The 22,132-nt window shown below is 36.5% G+C and overlaps 1 protein-coding gene across 4 annotated transcripts in view; it reads left to right on the forward strand.

Moving 5' to 3' along the window:
• Positions 1–22,132, forward strand: part of LOC114093088 (ankyrin repeat and SOCS box protein 12) — a 117,510-nt gene that overhangs the window by 78,451 nt on the left and 16,927 nt on the right. The window contains exon 14 of one of the 4 annotated variants that reach the window (XM_071606745.1): positions 321–6,836. The exons of the other annotated variants lie outside the window; for them this stretch is intronic. Coding sequence (XP_071462846.1) covers positions 321–863 — 543 coding nt within the window. The 3' untranslated portion in view covers positions 864–6,836. Of the gene's footprint in view, positions 1–320; positions 6,837–22,132 lie in introns of those variants that run through there. 4 annotated transcript variants of the gene reach the window in all.

Below are 22,132 nucleotides of genomic sequence, written 5' to 3' on the forward strand. Positions count from 1 at the left end.
AGTGCCTATTTACATGGAGGCATGTAACATTAGTGATCTTCTCCTTTGCCTTCCTCAATCCCAGAAATAAATTGAATTTATAATATTTATCATAAAAGAGAACTTTTATACATATGACTTTTGAGTTTCTTTTCTGATAGAACTTTTTAAAAGCACAATGACAAGTTATGAAGAAAAGATGTTTGAGAGGGCGGGCGCAAACAATAATTTTCTACCATAAAAGTGATAGCAGCAAGATCCTTGCTGGTTGATGTGATATTTGCCCAGATTTTTGTTTCCTGTTTCTAATTCTTTTCAACCATTCCTTGCTCCTGAAACAGAAACTGAAAGCCCATGATGAGCCACCAGAAGAGGTCTGTACCTGCTCTCAATTAGGGAATTTACTGTGCCAGCATCTAGGAAGTCCTTTGGCCAATCCTCTGGGCTTTATGGGTATTGATGGAGACCTAAATACATTGATGGAGAATGGCACTCTGTCCAGGGAAGCAGGCCTCCGAGCTCAGATGGATCAAGCAAAAAGCCAGTGTACAGACCTCCGCCATGACTGTTGTGGGATCATAGGTAGCCTTAGGGCCATAAGTATCTCTGAGGATGTGCACATCTCTGGAGACATAGGCACCTCTGCAGCCACAGGTATCTCTGGTGATATGGGCATCTTTGGGGCTATGGGCTTCTCTGAAGATGTGGGCATCTCTGAGGTTACTGACATCCCTGGAAAAATGAATATTTCTGAGGCCACGGGATTCTCTGGAGGCATGGGTTTCTCTGATGGCATAGGCACCATGGAGGACTTGGGCTTCTCTGAAGACACAGATATCTCAAAGGTCAGCACCAAGGAGTCAGGCTACTCTAAGCAACAGTGATCTAGCTACTCATATGCTTCTCTGCTAGGGGCACCTGTAGCAACCACAGAGATCTTTGTTCCATACAGGGCTATGCTGCTTTTCTGGTTGGTTTAAATGTGTGAGACCAGGGTACCCTTTTTCCTACTTAGAGTCTGGAAAAAGACTTAGGGCCTTTACTGATTAAATGATCGCTATACACATGTTGTTAAGCAGTCCAGAATATGAGAAAATATGTTATTGTTATAAAATGGGATTTAACTTTAGAAATATTTCCCTTTAGCTGCTTATTAGGCTGGTTATATTATTTTCCTTAACAATCAGCCTCTCTTTCCACCCTTGCTTCTCTAACCTGAGAGCACAGTAGAAAATCACAATCCAGTTGAAGGGATAGAGAGATGTTATGCAACAGACAACTGAATTACAGAATTTTATAAAAATGTACTCTCAGATATGCCTAGTCATGGGATGCTAATATTGCCAATAGAGACCCCAACATTTGTGTGATAATAAATCAAAATGATCCTTAATTGTTAGCATGAGTGCATGGGTGCTTGGAGGTTTAAAATATACAAAGAATGTTTTCTTAAGCTATAACAGTTGCTCTCCCCAGCCCACACCCCAGCTTGGTCTCATTATAATACTCATCTAGCCAATCTGCTATATTGTAGATATCCTGTAGGTAAATTTGAGTCCATTACAGGCTAAAATGATCAATTACAAATTAACAGGGTCTGAGTTAATACTGCTTAATAGCATTCTCAGCATCAGTTCAGAAAGCAACTGATAATCTGAGTGCTCTGTCCCTGTCTAAGACATGGTCTGTGTGCTTATCTGGGATTTTTTTTTAAACAGGCCCCTTCTTAGGATTTTTTTAAAGAGAGTGAGAGTGAGAGCAAGAGAGAGAGAGAGAATTTTTTAATATTTATTTTTTAGTTTTCGGTGGACACAACATCTTTATTTTTTTTTTTATTTTTATGTGGTGCTACAGATCGAACCTAGCACCCCGTGCATGCCAGGTGAGCGTGCTACCACTTGAGCCACATCCCCAGCACAGGATTTTTAAAATAAAGACCAGTTGTTTTGCTTATGGAGATGTTACATAAAACTTGTGGATTTTTGGATACAATCAGCACTGTTTTTTAAATCTCATAGGTTTCTCACCTTATACACTTTTAAAAAAAGTCTATTCTTAGAGCTGGTCCACATACTCCCATGGGCAAGGGTATATTCTTGTTGTCTAAACACAAGATTTTCCCCTTGGTGTTGGTACATTTGTTGGTTTTTCATCTTCCCTATTGGATATTCAGTCATAGTTTTGCCATTTCCACATGCTGGGGGTGGGTAGGGTAGGCCTTAGGCAATTAAAAAAAATAATTGTCAGTTGGCCATTATTTTATTTATATGTGGTGCTGAGACTCAAGCCCATTGCCTCACACATGCTAGGCAAGCTCTCTACCACTTGGCCTCAGGCAATTTTAATCATGATCTACATATAGTCAATATTTCCAGAACTACCAAGGCCAATGGAATCCACATCTTTAACCATACTATCTATTCCAAGTACTCTGTATCTGGTTTCAGCTCAAAAATTCAATTTCTGTTGACTATCAAATCAATTTGTGAATACATAAAGTATCTAAAGGATCACATTATTAGGTGCTTTTCTCTGAAAGAAAGAGGTGCCTTTCAATTTAAGTATGTAATTAAATAGCAGAAGACAGTCACCAGAGTAGCTCCTTGATTTCTTACATAGAGCTATTTGATGGACCCAAAACAACTTTCCTTTTCAGAGGAAAAATTCGAAATCATTTTGGTTGTCTTTTTTCATATTTTAAATGAGAATCATTTTTCTATTTACCTCCTCTTGGTAGCTGTTTTAATTCTGTGTATTTAAAGAACTCTAATTTGTGTCTTTCCCATTCATAAATAGGGACCATTTTTCTACTTACCTCTTCTTGATAGTTGCCTTGATTATATAATTTTAAAGCAACAAGATGTATCTTCTCTGATCCCCTTCTTTCTATAATTTGGTCTTTGGCTCATACAACCTAAATTACCAAATGTTGCCTGCTGCCATTTGGCTTCTTACTTCTGGGGGAATTATATTTCTGTACATCAGTTTGATGTGGAAGCTACATGTAACCCTGGTTTTGTGGAGGAATTTGTCAAAAAGGATGACAGTACCAGTCTGTCACAAGTGAGGCTATTCCAGTCGTGCTTTACACCCAGGGCTTTCTCCCTTATCTCAACCTGTATTTTTAGTGCATTAACTAGCATGACACACCAGCTATAACTTGTTGAGGTTTTTGAGGGGGCAGAGGAAATGGGAAAATGGCAAGATGTAAATCCTTTGCAAATCCTTTCAAAACGTATTTTATGATCTCAAATTTATTTGCAAAGACCTGTAAAAGGTACTATTCCAACATAATTTATTTGATCCAAAATAAAACTATCCAATAGTGAAAAGGTTTTTCAATACAACTCTAAACTCAGAATTGATAAATAGCAACTCTAATGTTTCCAAAAGCAAAAACAAAAATTTTACAAAAATTGTCTTATTCCATTGACTATCTAAGGCCATAGAATCAATTTCAGCCTCAAGATCTGTGAAGTCAATTTGTTTTATCTTTTTGTTGTTGTTTTTATTTACCAACATGTCTCATTATCACTTGTATATAAGCAAAACCTTGTGAAAATTTTGTATTTTTTTCTCATCACCAACTACTTCCCTTGTTTTACAATTGGATTTGAAAATCTGAGAGAAAAATGTTCAGTGGAATCCAAACACTAATTTGCTGGTAAAATCCCAATGGCTATCTCTACTCAGGAGACCAGGAATAAAGTGGAAATTCCTGAAGTAAATTGCCAGGGTTACTAGAAAAGATGATATATTAATGGCTTTCATTTCATATTCTCATATAACACAAGCTGAAAAAGAAATGTGACCCCTTCCCCCACTCTCTTACGCTTCCAGTTCTCCAAGCAGAAATTCCATTCCCATATGACTGCCCTACTTAAATAGGAAGGCATTTAAACCACCTGCCACTGTCTCATCTACTAACCTGACCTCTGTCTCTTTCCCATACAAGTTTTACAGGCCTAAGGTCACTGCTTATCTTTTCCAAGCGTGCGTCAGGTTCAGTTCCTATGCTGCTGACCATGCTCAGGTTCTGCATGAACACCCTTTCAAAAACTTCATTAATTCTTTACTTAATTAATGACATGATATATTTATCACAAAATAAATACAGTAATCCTAAATAACAAACTTAAGTAACAGCTAACAGCTGTTTTAAAGAAGAAATTCAGGAATAGGGTCCAGTGTATGAAAGAAAAACTGAAACTGTCTAGAACTAATACCAAGAATGTAAAACTTATGGTGCATGTGTATGGCACATGTATCTTTGGTATATCACCTTAGAAATTATGTTTACTTATCACCAAGTCAGTTGCCATTGCCTGCCAATATGCATGGACTACCTTTTGTCTGCGATGCACCTCACACATCACATGAAGTGAGACCTTTTCTGAACATTTCCATCTAAAGGGATACAAGTCTTTTTAAAAGGTGCTTTTCATAAATATTTAAGTGTGGCCTGGATTTAGCTGAAAGAGAGGTTAATAACCTAGGGTACTCGTGTCATATCTTTGTTACATACTAGCTTTTTTTAAAACACCACACTTTTCTTAATATTGTTAGGTTTTCATATGTCATTTGAGAATCTTTCTATGAGAGTATTTTATAAAGTGTCCTTTCTTCAAACAGTTATGTAGGAAAATGTAAATTACCCTTAAGAAAATTATTTCCCTCAAAAGGGGTTGACCATGTTCTATATAGGTTTATACTTAGAAAGATTGTTCTTACTTTCTCTCTTAGTTCCCAGTGATTTAATATCCATACCAAAACTTTCCCCCATCCTCATACCTCTTCTTCTCAGAATTCTATGGAGGATATAAGCTGATACCGATTTCAACCAAATCTGGTTGTTTTCTTCTAATTGCCAAATCTAGAAATGACTTTTGATATAAACATTTTAAAAGAAAATAGACATGGCTTAAGCCTTAAGTTTTTTTTCCTATGGCATTATCTTTTTATATGATGTGAATAAATAGATGGCCTGTCAGAAAACACCAACACATAAAGGAAAAGGGGAAAGATTTGGGATCATAAAGGACTCTTATCCTTTTAAAGGTAATTCTGTTTTTGAAGTACTTGATGGCAACACAGAGGTTTTTCCAAGGGGGAAATACTACTTTCCTAGCCATATAAAAGATATCTTCTCTGATTCTCCAGCTGTGGAACTGAAAGTATATGCCTTCCTCTTAAATAGGAAGTAGTGGTACTGTCACCCATTCATGGTAGTCCACATCTCCTTTAGATGTCAGTGCAAGTAAAAGTGTGTTACATGATATGTGATTTGTGACTTGAATTCACAAAAGACAACTGTGCTTTGAAGGAAGCTAATTTAGCCCTGTGTGTCTTGCAGAGGCTGAACAAATAATGTTCAGAAGTTGGCCTATGAACAACCAGTAGCTCCCATGTTAACTCTAGCACCCTGTCCCTCAGTGTTTTCTAAAGCTTTGGGAATGAACTAGAAGCTTATTTTTTTCCAGTGTTTTTATGCCTTTCAACCATTTTTATGGTTTTATACTCTTTTTAGAGGACCCTACACCAGCCATCACAGAATCCCAGTTAGTGGAGAAGTTTGTTGGGAGAGAAGAGAGGGTCATACAGAAATGCAACTGGCCAGTTAAGATTTCATGTGCTCCTTAAAATATTATTACTTGCAAAAAAGTCCAAAAATGATCTTTTCCAGGAAGTGCTGTGACTGATATATTTTCTTTAAGGCTATCCTTTATTTACGCTGATAGAAATTCAAGAATGCTATGAATAGTGATTTCCATCCATAGTTTTCTATGCTGCAGGGTTTTCTTTACTTTTAGAGAGGCAAGGATGGTGGGTGGCATTTTCTTCCTTAAAATGTGCGCAAAGCAGATTATTTCTGAGCCTCTTCTTTGCTTCTGGAGCTGCAGTATCTTTGGGCCCCTTATCAGTCAGGTAAGAATATGTACACCAAAATCACTAGATGATTACTGTTCAAGGACACATATCTCTAGTCACATGTCACAGATAATTGGCCATGTCAGTTCATACATAAAGGATCTACAAGTGTCCACCTCACTCATATTTACAGACAAGGTGGTTTGCATTTTTTGTATGTACCAGTGGGAATGCAGAGAACATATCCTAATTCTGAAACAGAGAATGTTCTGTATTCTTGTTTAACAGTGCCTCCGGCTTACAAACAGCTACCAAGTTCAATCCTTTTGGAATATAACTCATAGTATGACTATTTGTATATGTATGTGTTTACTTAACTTTAGTAGCATCTGCTCTCATGGTCATTTGGACATTCAGGTGAAGAAAATTTGTTCATGAATAAAAAAAAATTTAGTGCTAAACTTTCAACTTTTATATTGTCCACCAAAGTGTCATGAGGACTTTTAGACATGTCAAGCCAGAGATACAAACCAAAGTGAAGCAACTGGACTTCTCTCTGGGATGTATATATCAGGCAGCTTTAGGAGTAGGATTCATATTTATGACCAGTTTAATCTGTGGAGTGTTAATGTCAGCCACATAGTGTGGACATCAAGCAACTCAAGTGTAATTCAGAATTCTATGTAGGTTCTTTGAGGAGCTGACTTTTCATTAGCTTCAGATTTATAGAATGACAGTCACATCAGCTCAAATTTGAATTTTTCAAGATATAGTAGTGTAATGATTGATTTTAACCTTCCTGTTGTGTATTATCCTGAGCTGTTTGTTGTACAGTTGGGGTATGAATATGTGAACCAGTCAGGATGTTCACTGCCAATTGTTTTGTCTAGTGCCACAGAGTTCACTGGCCCCTCTCTGCAGTTGTGTTCCACTTTGAAAATGTTTGGTTTGTTTATATTTTTGTCCAAAATTAAAAACCTTCAATCTTTTGTGTGTGAGAAGTTGCTGTATATTTGCCATAAATAAAAGAAATAGTGGCAAAACCTCCCCCAATTGGTACCGTGGACTAGCTTCACCAGATGAACCACCTTACAAACAGAATCTATAAGTAGGTTCAAATATGCCCTGTTGATGTTAAATTAAGATATGACAGGCATCAGAGAGGGAACCTGGTTCTGAACAGCACTGGGGAGGGCAGGTTCTGTCATGGACCCTCTGTGAAGACAAGACCAACACTGCCTTAATTCACAAAAGCATGCTAATGGAGCACGAGCCGTTTTGTTCACATTGGGAGCAGAAATGTTGAAGGACCAGGCGCTTCATCTCTCTTTAGAGCCTCCAGCAAGAATTCTCATACATGGGGCCTCACAACTCAGGAGTTCTTTCCTCTAGGCCTCAAAAGAGTCCCCCAACCCCCTGCTTCCCCAGCAGTGCTTTTCTCTCTAGGAATCTCATGTCTAGGGTCTCCTATATGGAACACAGAAACTTGAGTTCTAGTCTGGCTCTGCCATTTACTAGCTATATGGCCTATTCCAAGTCAATTCCTAGCTGTGAATCTCAAAGCCCTCATCTATAAAATGGGAGAAATGTGTCTACCATATGGGACAATTGTGCAGATTACTGAGCTAACATATAAAGTAACCATGTAAATTCCCTGGAACTTAAAAAAGTCAAAAAACATTAGCCTCTTCCTACTTTTCAGCCCTGATGCTACTGATTAAACTGACAAATTCCTTTTCCTCAGCTCCACTTAGCTCCCTTCCTACTCTTGACATATTGTCTTTAAACAGATTACGATACAAGATGGTTATAACATAATGGATAAGGCTATGATTTTTTTATAATTAACCAAAATATCTGTGTTCATTGTAGAAGTTTGTGAAATTGGTGAACTGGAAAAAAGTAATAATTCCTTTATGCAGAGATAAATCCATATGTATATACAGAGAAACAAAATAGGAGCATACTGTACAATCATATAATAGTCTCACAATTTTGAACATCTTTTCATTTCAATAAATATGAGTCTCTTCTTTTTAATTGTCACAAAATATTTCACTATATAAGCTATAGTTTATTCAATCATCCCCTTATTACTGACAAGGTTATGATTGTCTTCTATATCAAATTTCAATTTGCCTCCATGAATATATCCTATTTTTCTTCATGGAAATGTAGCAAAGTGTCATGAAGACTTTTAGACATGACAAGCCAGAGATACAAACTAAAGTGAAGCAACTGGACTTCTCTCTGGGATGTATATATCAGGCAGCTTTAGGAGTAGGATTCATGTATATGGACTAGTTTAATCTGTGGAGTGTTAATGTCAGCCACATACCTTTGTTGACATCACAGGACTTACTAACTTGAGACATCCTCTTACCTGAAGTGACCTATACAGATGGTTAATTTCATCCATTCTGAGAGGATTTTTTAACAAAAAAAAATCCATAATTTGAGTTCCAATTTTTCATCATACTTTACACAGAATGTGAGGCTGAACTTGGAATCTCTTCACTGTACAGTCCCCAGGTAACCCACTATTTTAACTGTGGCCAAAGGCATGGCAAGCTGGGAACCCTGAAATCAACTTAGTCCATAGTCTCCTGTAACTCCTTAAAGGCCTTGTTTCATAGGGGAAAAGGGTCAAGAGAATTCCCTAAATGAGGAATCACTTCTGGTTGAGTCTCAAACTCCCAACTTGCTGTGTTTCTTTATTTCTGAAGTAAGAATAATCTCTATCCTGCTAGTTTCATCCTGTGATTTTCACAACCAAGGGAAATTATAACTGCAAAATTCCTTTGTAAATTTGGAGGTATTTTTCAAATATAAATTGGAGATGTTTGTTTCAGTCTAAAAATTCTGTCCAACTGAACTAGAACTACCATACAGAAGCAAGTGAAAAGATAAGAATTGGCAGTGTCCTTTAGATTTCAGGGGAATATATCACTTGGGCATTTGTGAATCACACGTCTAGGTACATGTCATAGTACATTTAAAAGGCTCCATCATTTCTCTAGGCTTCTGTTGCCTTATATGTAAAACAGGTGGTTTGAACTCGATGATTTCTAGGAAAATATATTAACTCCCTATTGAGTGGTTCATCTTCCAGGCTTTAAGGATGTGTGTGTGTGTGTGTGTGTGTGTGTGTGTGTGTGTATCTCCAAATATATAAGCAAGGATGTGTGTGCCTGTGTGTGTGTGTATATGTGAATACACACACACACACACATACATCCCCTCAAATGGGTACAATAGCTGAAGTTCTGTGTCAAGTTACTAAGCTAGTATATAAGCTATTGGAACCTAGTACTTAACAAACATAGTGTCTCTCTTCAGAATATCATACTATTAAATCATATTGATTGAACCTCCAGTACAAACAAGAAAGTATACATTCATTTCTCCTGTTCCTTCCCACTAAATACAGTTATGAAGTCCAGGAGTAATTCAAGAGGCAGCTAAAAGAAAACTCCAAAATGAAAGTGGTAAGAATGAGAACTGGTTTGGGACCCTAGGACTGGAGTAACAACATAGCAGCAGGGTAAAATCTAACCTAACCCTAAAGGAAATCTAACCCTAAAGGAAATACCCATCTGGATTGCTTTCTGTATCACCAGACAGAAAGTAATCCAGGTTGGGATTTTCCTGATATCCAATATAACAATAGAAGGCAGCCCTCCCCCAGATCAAAGGCTCATTCCTCCACCAAATCCAAGGACTCTTCCCTACATAGAGAAGCCAGCAGCATCAGCAAGGGGGATTGATCAATGCCTCCACCACCCACACTGAAAACAGTGAAAAACTTTCCATCTCTACCCTTTCCCACCTAGAAACATGGGACAACCAGAAGACATCAGCAACAGAGGCTCTGCCACAATAAGCACTCATTTAGGGAATCCTCTCCATCTCCAAACTGTTAAACAGGACCAGACATGGGACTTCGTTGTCCCCACAGTACTGAGAACCCCATCCCTGACCAAGAAACACTGAGACAAAGAAAGGCCTTCCTTCCCCTCAGGCTACACAGCAGAAAACAGGAAGAACCCCAGTGATAACCAGATAAACAAATTAGACCAAAATAGCACCCAAAAATTTCTAAAAACTAAACTTCCATTGGAACCACAGCTGACGAAAGTAGTTTTATAAATCATAATTGATTAAAAACTGAAATGCCATATAATAATTTTAAAAGTAGGGAGGAGAATGGGACCTAAATGGATTTAAGTTTTCTATACTTCAAAGAGTGGTAAAATGTTAGTACTCAGACTGTGATAAATCACATACATATATTTTCATCATTTTACAACCATCACAAAATGATACAAATACACCCACTAATAAAACACTATAAATCAAGATGGGATCCTAAAAATGTTCAAGTAATGTACAGGAAGGCAAGAACAAAAACAAATATTGACAATGATTTGTAGAATGGATTAAAAAGAAACCCCTAGGGCTGGGGATATAGCTCAGTTGGTAGAGTGTTTGCATCGCATGCACAAGGCCCTGGGTTCAATCCGCAGCACCACACACACACACACACACACACAAAAAAAATACTATTGTAATTGTATATAATATATAAGAAAATCATTAAAGATTCCTGTATTGATATCTAATAAAAATACACTAAAGGAAAGGAAATTACTAGAAAAAGGGACAACAATGATTATAGGATAAATCCACCAGACAGAGCTAATGATCTTAAGATGAGTACAAAACCAACAACAGAAACTCAAAATATGTAAAACAAAAATTTATAACAGCCCTTTGAAATTAATGTTGCTTCCCAACTACCTAATAACTGCTTTTTTGCATCTGCAGCTTCCTCATGCTGAGCACAGAAACTGAGAAAGTTATCCCCTGGCCTGAATGAACATTAATGAAACAAACTATGACATACTTCTGACCAGGATAGCTTAGCTAAACCTATGTATATATTTCCTGCCTTTTATTCCACTGTACACTTTACTCTTTAAAAAGCTGTTATTTGCCCTTGTGTCCCCACTTCCAAGATGAAGGTTTGAGACACAAAATATCTCGAACTTCCTCAAATTGGCTTGAATAAACCTGTTTTCTTTCACCAACTTCTGTCTCCCTAGCTTAGTAAAGTGATAAGCAATAGAACCTTTAATTCCAGGTGACAAACTGAGAGAAGTAAAATGAGAAATAGAAAAACCCACAGTTATAGTTGGGAACATTGACATTCACTTCTCAGCAACTGATAAAACTACAAGAAAATCATCAAAGCTATAGAGCTGAAAAATACAATGGACTAACAGGATCTAATATATATATATATATATATATATATATATATATATATATATATATATATATATATTGACCATTATGCCCAACAATAGCAGAATACATATTTTTTTTCAAGCTCTGATAGAACAATTAAAGGAATGATAATCATGCCGGCTGATGATACAGACTACGCATTATGACCACAATATGCTAAAACTAGAAATTGATAACAGATAATAGTAAAAATCTCTATAGACATTTCTACATAATCCACCAGGTCTCAAAGGAAATTGAAAATCACATCAAAGGACTTCCTGTTTGTAGTTCAGCATGTAAAAAGTTTGGAACTTGCACTCTTATTCAAATAAGAGCTAAACAAAGGAAATTAACTTAATTCTTAAGTCCATTAGAGAATTGAGTTCACAGGAAAAACTATTGCCCCTGAAATTGGAGAGATAGAGAAAGCACAGAAGAATTTACCAGATTAGAAATCCATGAGCAGATCTCTCCAACAAGAACTAGTACCAGAGTATAACAGCTTAATCTTTAATTAAAGAATTATTGGAGATTTGGCATGTGGACACACTTGAGTTAAGAAGAAAAAATAACATTTCAAGTCAAGAGCTCTATTGTACAGGATAGTCAGTATAGTTAATAATGATATGCTGTATTCTTGAAAAAAATAAAAAGAATTGTGTTCCCACCATAAAAATGATAACTAAGGGTTGGATGTATAGCTCAGTGGTAGAGTGCATGCTTAGCATATGGAAGGTCCTCAGTTTGATCCTCAGCAGTAATAATAATAATAATAATAACTATGTGAGGTAATATATTTGTTAATTACCTATATTTCACCATTTTACAATGTATATGTGTATGTGTATATGTGTGTGTATGTATAGATATATGTATACACATACATTCTTTAAACCTCATGATGTTAATGATAAATACATAAAATTGTGTCGATTTTTTTAAAAAAATAACAACAAATAAAAAACCCTCTAAAGGACTCAGTCTTAGGGGAGAGTCCACAGTTTTGTGACTTTTTTTTACACTAGGAACCCTACCAAATAATCATAACAGAGGATGAAGAAAAATCTCTTCATGCTTCCAGCAAGAGAAAGCCTGCCCTTAGAAGAAACTATTTCACCAGAACATAAGTTTAGAGCCAAACTGAACTGGGAGAAGAGAAACACCCAACTCCAGTCCTTTCTAGTATTACAGATAGGGGAAAGGTAATACCCAATTCCAGCTCCCTCTGTTCCTTCCTATGTGGGGAAGAAAAATAGACAACTCTAAGCCCCTGAGATTTCTAACTCTATAAGAAAGATGGGGGGAAATGTGAAACGTTTCTGAAAGTCACAGCAGCCCAGGGGCATAAGCTCACTAAAATGCTGAGATCTAATTGTAGGACAGTAGAACATTTCTATTCCTTCCATATCTTACCACCATATCAATTATACTCCTGTATAATAACAGGGGAATATAACTGAAGAAAACTGCATACCACAGACCTTATTTAAAAATAAGTCCCTAGAAAACCCAAAAGACAACAGGGGAGGAAAAAAAAGGACATCAGAGGAAATTTTAGCCTCTGACACCTACAGTTACAGGAAACAGTAAACACAGTCTAACCCTTAGCTATATAAACACAAAACCTTGCAGTAAAAGCCTATCTCAGTTCCTTTTACCCAGCATATCATGTCCGGCTTTCTAGCAAAACATTACAATGTGTATTAAAAGACTAAATTTCACAATATAGAAAATACAGTATAAATAGATAAAGCAAGTTTCAGAAACAACTTAGTATGGTGTTAGAGGTGTTAGAATTATCTGACAGAGAATATAAAATAATTATGATTAATATACAAAGGGCACTATTGAAAAACATGGGCAACATGTAATAACAGATCAATGAAAATGAAAGTATTAAAATGAAATGCTACATATAATACATAATTTCATAGAAATGAAGACCAACTTTTATAGGCTCATCAATTGATTCGTCACCAGGAAAGAAGCAGTGAGCTTGAAGAGATTTCAATAGAACCTTTCAAAACTAAAATTCATTCTTGATAGAAAAAATGGAAAGGATATAACAGGATACCCAAGAACAGTGAGACAATTCCAAATTTATAACAAAACTTTATGTAACGAAGAATTACATTAGTTAAAGGTGTCATGGGAGTACCAGAAAGAGAAGAAACAAACAAAAATTTAAAGCAAAAATGATTTACAATTTCTCAAAATTAATGACTGATATCAAGCCATAAATCCAGGAAGCTCAAAGAACACCAATAAGAATAAATATTAAATTATCTACCTAGGGCTTGGCATGGTGGTATATGCCTATAATCCCAGTGGCTAGGGAGGATGAGGCAGGAGGGTCACGAGTTCAAAGCAAGCCTCAGCAACTTAGTGAGGCTCTAAGCATCTTAGTGAATCCCTGTCTCTAAATACAATATAAAAGGGCTGGGGAGATTTCTCAGTGGTTAAGCATTCCTGGGTTCAATCCCCAGTACAAAAAAAATCTAGCTAGCTATATCAAATATTCAAACTAAAGACAAAAAAATATTGAGAGGAGCCAGAGGGGAAAATAACTTAGTAGGAAGAACAATAATACTTGCAGACTTCTCTTAAAAGTCCCCATGCCATTAGAAAGAAACTAGATCAAAATGAAGCATTGAAAGAAAAAAACAAAAAAACACCAATCTAGACTTCTGTATCCAATGAAATTATCCTTCAAAGATCAATAAGAGAAAAGCTTAAAGAAAGATGGTGGACTAAGAAGATCCAGGCACTCATTGCCTGACAGAAGCATTTTTTTAAAACAAAATACAGGAAAAAACAACTGTTAAAGAGTTCTAGAAATCAGTCAAAGATCTATAGCAATTAAGCAAATGCCCAATCAAGAAAAATTCACGGGCTGGGGATGTGGCTCAAGTGGTAGCATGCTCGCCTGGCATGTGTGCGGCCCGGTTCGATCCTCAGCACCACATACAAACAAAGATGTGTCTGCCAAAAACTAAAAAATAAATATTAAAAAATTCTCTCTCTCTTTCTCTCTCTTTAAAAAAAAAAAGAAAAATTCACAGTATAAAACAAAATCACTGGGAAAATGCATGAAATTTTTACACACTCTTAATCCACACATTCTCTGGTGTGATGTCATTTTGAGAAAGCAGTAGTCTGGTACCTAGTCCTCCCTAAAACCATAGAGAACAGAGCAGAACTAATTTTCAATATTCTTACCTATCTAAGGGTAGTCAGAGGGATCAGTCTGTGTTGCCTAACATGGAGCTCAGGTTGCCTAAATAAAAGAGTTCAGATCTTAGGCTCAAAAAGGTATGGAAATCAGTGAATACAGTTCATGAAAACTGCAGGGGTCTACAGGTCCACAGCTATAAGAGGCAATAAAAGTAATGGTAGTAAAATACAATATAAGAGTTAAGACCCCAAAAAGCAGCACTATACAGATTTAATGCAATTCAAAATACAAAAGCACTATATAGATTTAATGCAAAAAACACAAAAGCACTATACAGATTTAATGGAATTCCAATCAAACACCCAATGACATTCTTCATAGAAATAGAAAAAGCAATCATGAAATTCTTCTGGAAAAATAAGAGACCCAGAATAGCTAAAGCAGTCTTTAGCAGGAAGAGTAAAGTAGGTGGCATCCCCATACCAGACCTTAAACTATACTACAGAGCAATAGTAACAAAAACAGCATGGTATCGGCACCAAAACAGACTGGTAGACCAATGGTACAGAATAGAGGACACAGAGACTAACCTACAAAATTACAATTGTTTTATATTAGACAAAGGTGCCAAAAACATGCACTGGAGAAAAGATAGCCTCTTCAACAAATGGTACTGGGAAAACTGGAAACCCATATGCAACAAAATGAAATTAAATCCCTATCTCTCACCATGCACAAAATTCAACTAAAAGTGGATCAAGGACCTAGGAATAAAACCAGAGACACTAAATCTATTAGAAGAAAAAGTAGGCCCAAATCTCCATCATGTGGGATTAGGCCCCAGCTTCCTTAATAAGACCCCTGTAGCGCAAGAATTGATATGAAGAATTAATAAATGAGATGGATTCAAACTAAAAAGTTTCTTCTCAGCAAAAGAAATAATCTCTGAGGTGAATAGAGAGCCTACATCTTGGGAGCAATTTTTTTACCCCTCACACATCAGATAGAGCACTAATCTCTAGAGTATATAAAGAACTCAAAAAGCTAAGCACCAAAACAACAACAAAAATACAACAAGAAATAACCCAATCAATAAATGGGTGAAGAATCAGAACAGACACTTCTCAGAAGAGGATATACAATCAATCAACAAATATATGAAAAAATGTTCATCATCACTAGCAATTAGAGAAATGCAAATGAAAACTACTCTAAGATATCATCTCATTCCAGTCAGGATGGCAGCTATTATGAAGACAAACAACAATAAGTGTTGGAGAGGATGTGGGGAAAAAGGTACACTCATACATTGCTGGCGGGACTGCAAATTGGTGCAGCCAATATGGAAAACAGTATGGAGAATCCTTGTAAAACTGGGAATGGAACCACTATTTGATCCGGCTATCCATCTCCTCGGTCTATACTCAAAGGACTTAAAAACAGCCTAGTACAGGGACATAGCTACATCAATGTTTATAGCGCACAATTCACAATAGCTAAACTGTAGAGCCAACCTAGATGTCCCTCAGTGGATGAATGCATAAAAAAATGTGGCATTTATACACAATGGAATGTTATGCAGCACAATAAAAAATCAAAATCATGGCATTTGCAGGTAAATGGATGGCGTTGGAGTAGATAATGCTAAGTGAAGTTAGCCAATCCCAAAAATAACAAATGCTGAATGTTTCTCTGATATAAGGAGGCTGACTCATAGTGGGGTAGGGAGGGGGAGCATGGAGGAATAGATGAACTCTAGATAGGGTAGAGGGGTGGGAGGGGAAGGGAGGGGGCAGGGGGTTAGCAAGGATGGTGGAATGTGATAGACATCACTATGCAAAGAACATGTATGAAGACATTAATTTGGTTTAAACCTACTTTATATACAAAGATATGAAAAATTGTGCTGTATATGTGTAATAAGGATTGTAATGCATTCCGCTGTCATTTTATTTTTTAAAAAATCAATTTAAAAATTAAAAAAATGTAAAAAAAAGACACTACCTGAAAGTAATCTTTTATATGGGGAAAACTAGATAAAAGAACACATAAAGGCCAAGGAAAGTGCATGCTGCATGCTCAGGAAAGGCCTGAGAAGACCATAAGTCTACATGGTGAGTCAATTCCAAGGCTAATAAAACAACCTGCTACTTAATAAAGGTGTACTCCTGTAAGGAGGCATTCTGAGAATTCTGAAAGGTGAGGTTTTTTTTTTTTTTAATGTACAGATATAGATGAATAAACAGATAATAGGTAGACAGATAGATATACAGGCAGACATTAAGACACAGAGAGAAAAAGGAATACAACCCATTGAAAGGGAAAAAATAAATCTCTGGAAATCATCTAAGAGAAAAAGGATCAAATGTATGAGACAGAATCTTTGTACGACTGCCTTAAATATGTTCAAAGAGCTAAAGAAATTCAGGAAAATAATATGTGACCAAAATTAAAAAATAATGAAGAGAAAGAATTCTGTAAAAAAGAAATAAAGAAAACTTTTGGGCTAAAAAATGAAATAACTGCATTGAAACTCCTACACAGTTATCATATCAGAATCTGGCCAGGGGTGGTGGCACATGCTTGTAATCCCAGAGGCTTGGGAAACAGAAACAGGAGGTTCGTGACTCAAAGCCAGCCTCAGCAACTTAGTGAGCCTCAGCAACTCAGTGAGACCCTAGCTCAAAATAAAATATAAAAAGGTCTGTGGATATAGCTCAGTGGTTAAGCATTCCTGGGTTCAATCCCTGATACAAAAAAAAAAAAAAATATATATATATATATATATATATATATATATATATATATATATATATATATATATATATAACATCAGAATCTAATAAAAGAGAAAAGAATCAGTTAACTTTAAGACAGGTCATTTGGAGATTCAAGATGGAGGGGTCCAGCCTGAACAGTGGCACACGCCTATAATCCCAGCAGCTCAGGAGGCTGAGACAGGAGGATTGCATGTTCAAAGCCAGCCTTCGCAAAAGTAAGGTGTCAAGCAACTAAGCGAGACCTTGTCTCTAAATAAAATATAAAATAGGGCTGGGGATCTCAGTGGCCACCTGCCCCTGAGTCCAATCCCTGGTACCCTCCCCCACAAAAAAGATGGAGGGCTTGAGGAAGGCTGCATTCCAAGTTGCTCCATGGCTTGGGATTCAGGCAGCAGAAGTACTGTGAGGTGGGTGAAAGGGACTTCATTAAATTCAATATTGGATAGTCAGTGTCTCAGAGACTCAGAAAGAAGAAAAAGTACTTTGGAGCTGAGCTGGTTGCAGCAGCACCAGCAGCTGTAGCAGTGGTGATTCACCACAGAGGGAGAGAGAACAGAGAGGGAAAGACAGATTTGGTATGGAAAAACCTGAGACCAGTAAAGAGGACTGAATTTAGCCAATCCAGAGGCTGCCCTGTGCACTAATGCTTGAAAAGTGCTCTGTGTGGCCCAACTAGCTGTGGAGAATTAAAGTGGGAGCCATCTTAAAGTGGTCATGCTGGAGCTGCTGACGTGGAGCCAGGAAATCATAGCAAGCACTGCCATATTGTCCCAGCAAGTGCCTGCCTTATGGCCTAGGATGTAGAACAAGAGCACAGAAACTGAGAAGATTATACCCAGGGTATTCAAGTCAGAAAAGCAAAGGGGAGCCCAACTCACTTCTCCTTTGAGTCTGATAGCTCCTGTGAACAGCTGAAGCAGGTTGGGATTTGAACAGGTGGGTGTGCATACACTTAGGGACTAAGTCTGGAAAGGCTGTGTCCCTAGGCAGCAGAGTGTGCGGAGGATTGGCTTCCCTGCCCCACAAGTAGAATTCCTGGAAGGCTCCTGAGATCCAGAACCCTGATGGAGATCAGAAACTCCTAATCCTTAGGGATGTGTTGATATAATCACTCCAGAGCACATATTATTCAACAAAGCCCTGGAGGCCAGATAAGACCAAAGTCCTACCCACCAGAACTGCACTCAGAACTCTACTACATCTCCGCCCTGGACTTGCTCTTTTTTTGCTCTGTGCAGACAAAATTCCAGCTGACATTCCGCTCCATCCTCTCTCATACTGTTAAGAAGGAAGCTGAAAATTATTTCAACCAGCTTCAGGCTTAGGCCACATCAACTGGTAGCAACAAAAACAAGTTCAGACAGCAACAAAAAGAAGGAGTTAACCCCCCAAAACCCCATCCCTTACTCTTTTTTTTTTTTTGTTTTGTTTTTGGTTGTCAGTGGACCTGTATTTTATTTATTTTTATGTGGTGCTGAGGATCGAACCCAGTGCCTCACATATGCTAGGCAAGTGCTCTACCACTGAGCCACGACCCCACCCCCAGCCCTTACTCTTGCTCTCAGTACATAGGTCAAGAAATAATGGAAATACCGACAATCAGGTATAAACAATAACTATCCCCTCTCATCAAATATTTTGACCACTGTGGTGGAGATGATTCCATCATGTTTCATTAAGAAAAATTTTCTTTTTTTCCTCTTGTGTGCGTTTGTGTGTACAAATGCACACACATGTGCATGTATGCCTACTTGATGTGCAGATTGGTTCAGGGACATAGATACAATATACACTTTGGTTTATTTTTTCTCATTGTTAGCACTTTTTTTCCTTTTTTTATTGGTTGTTCAAAACATTACAAAGCTCTTGACATATCATATTTCATACATTAGTTTCAAGTGGGTTATGAACTCCCATTTTTACCCCAAATACAGATTGCAGAATCACATCGGTTACACATCCATATTTTTACATAATGCCATATTAGTAACTGTTGTATTCTGCTACCTTTCCTATCCTCCACTATCCCCCCTCCCCTCCCCTCCCATCTTCTCTCTCTTCCCCATCTACTATAATTCATTTCTCTCCTTGTTTTTTTTTTCCCATTCCCCTCACAACCTCTTATATGTAATTTTGTATAACAATGAGGGTCTCCTTCCATTTCCATGCAATTTCCCTTTTCTCTCCCTTTCCCTCCCACCTCATGTCTCTGTTTAATGTTAATCTTTTCCTCCTGCTCTTCCTCCCTGCTCTATTCTTAGTTGCTCTCATTATATCAAAGAAGACATTTGGTATATGTTTTTTAGGGATTGGCTAGCTTCACTTAGCATAATCTGCTCTAATGCCATCCATTTCCCTGCAAATTCCATGATTTTGTCATTTTTTAGTGCAGAGTAATACTCCATAGTGTATAAATGCCACATTATTTTTATCCATTCATCTATTGAAGGGCATCTGGGTTGATTCCACAGTCTAGCTATTGTGAATTGTGCTGCTATGAACATCGATGTGGCAGTATCCCTGTAGTACGCTCTTTTAAGGTCTTCAGGGAATAGTCAGAGAAGGGCAATAGCTGGGTCAAATGGTGGTTCCATTCCCAGCTTTCCCAGGAATCTCTTTTTAAAATATTTAATTTTTAGATGTAGTTAGACACAATACCTTTATTTTATTTATTTTTATGTGGTGCTGAAGATCAAACCCAGATCTAACTAAAGATCAAACCCAGATCTAACTGAAGATCAAACTAGCCTTGCATGTGCTAGTCAAGCACTCTACCGCTGAGCCACAACCCCAGCCCAGCATTTTTCAATGTAATTATTTTCCTTGCCTTGTCTTTTAAGAATTAGGATTTTGGAATTTTTATATTTTGGGTTTGTGTTGTATTGTTTCATTCATTTTTTATTAATTAATTTATTTTAATTAGGTATATATATGTCAGCAGAATGCATTTTGATTCATTGTACACATTTGCAGCACAACTTTTCATTTCTCTGGTTGTACGTGATGTAGTGTCGTACCATATGTGCAGTCATGCATGTACCTAGGGTAATGATGTCCATCTCATTTCACCATCTTTCCTGCCCCCATGCCCCTCCCCACCCTTCCCTCACCTTTGTCCAATCAATGTTCCTTCATTTTTTCCATCCGCCCCCCGCATTATAGATCAGCATCCATTTATCCAAGAGAATATTCAGCTTTTCGTTGTTCAGATTGGTTTACTTCGCTGAGCATGATATTCTCTAACTCCATCCATTTATCTGCAAATGCCATAATTTTATTCTACTTTAATGCTGAGTAATATACCATTGTGTATATAGACCATGGTTTCTTTATCCATTCATCTAGTTTTTTTCATTTATATATGACAGCAGAATGCATTACAATTGTTTTTACACATATAGAGCACAATTTTTCATATCTCCGGTTGTATACAGAGTATATTCACACCAATTCATGTCTTCATCAAAAAAATCTACAATTAACTCAATACTTAATGGTGAGAAAATAGAATATTCCCTGCTAAGATCATGAGAAAGGCAAGTATGTTTACTCTTACTATACCTATTCAACATTGTATTAGAAGGGTTAGCTAATGCAATAAAAAAGAAAGTAGAAGTTATATAAACTTACAAAGGAAATATGAAATTGTCTTTAAACAAAGATTATATAGTTTTCTATGTAGAAAATTCTGAAAATATTTTTTAAAAAACTGTTTTCTATAATAATCATTATGTGGAGTTTGCAGAATAGAAGATTAATATTAAAAAATTTGCTTCTATATACCAAATATAAACTGCTGAAATTAAAAATCATTTATATTAATACCTCTAAAAAGGAAAATGTTTAGGTATAGGTTTATTAGCAAAATAAATAACTTAAATTTCTTCCTTAAGGAATTAGAAAAAAAGAAAAATTAATACAAAAATAGCAAGAAGAAATAATAAAGACTAAATCAGAGATGAATAAAATACAAGATAGAAAAACAATACAGAAAATCAATAAAACCAACTTTTGGTTCTTTAAAAGGTCAACAAAATTGACAAGCCTTTTAAAATAGACTTACAAATAAAAAGAAACTGGAAATAAAACAGAAATGAAAGTGGTGACATTGCCACCAATATTATAGCACTGCAAAGGATTTTAAATAAACAGTATGAAAAAATTATGCTAAAAAATTTGAAAACCTAGAATAAAATGGAAAAATTTCTAGGAATACACAAGTTATCTAAACTGACTCAAGAAAAGATAGAATCAATGGTCCTATATGCAAAGACATTGAGTCAATAATTAAAAATCTCCTAATGAAGAAAACCCAGGACCAGATGGCTTCACTGATAGTTTTTACCAGACCAGAATTAAAACCAATCATTTTCAAGCTATCCCCCAAAACAGAAGAGGAGCAAACACTTAGTTTCTAACTCATTCTACAAAGCCAGTGTTTATACTGAAATAAATCTTGAAATGACAGTGTAAATCCAGACCAATATACTTCATGAATATATATGAAAAAATTCTAAACAAAATACCAGAAAATTAAGCTTAAAGGTTTTCTACACAAATATCAAATAGAATTTATCCAAATGATTCAGTGTAAAATTGTTATATTACATAATACTAACAAAATGAAGGGGAGAAAACAAATCTCAACTAATACAGAAAGTCTTTTGACAAAATGCAACATCATTTCATGATTACAAGCTAGAAGTAGAAGGGAACTTTCAAAACATAATAACAGACATTTATGAAAATTTTCTGTGACCAAGAGCAAAACAACATGCCCCCTTTCACCACTGCTATTCAACATTGTACTGGAAGATGTAGACATAGAAATTAGACAATAAAATGAAATTAAAGAAATCCAAATTGGAAAGGAAGAACTAAAATTATCTCTGCTAACAGACAACATAATCTTATCTGCAGAATGCTCTACAGACACCTCATACACTCACACACACACACACACACACACACACACACAGATAAACACACACACACACACACACACGTGCAAAAAAAAAAAAAAAAGACCTGTTAGAAC

Source organism: Marmota flaviventris, chromosome X (assembly GCF_047511675.1).
Source record: "Marmota flaviventris isolate mMarFla1 chromosome X, mMarFla1.hap1, whole genome shotgun sequence".
Classification (NCBI taxonomy): Eukaryota; Metazoa; Chordata; class Mammalia; order Rodentia; family Sciuridae; genus Marmota; species Marmota flaviventris.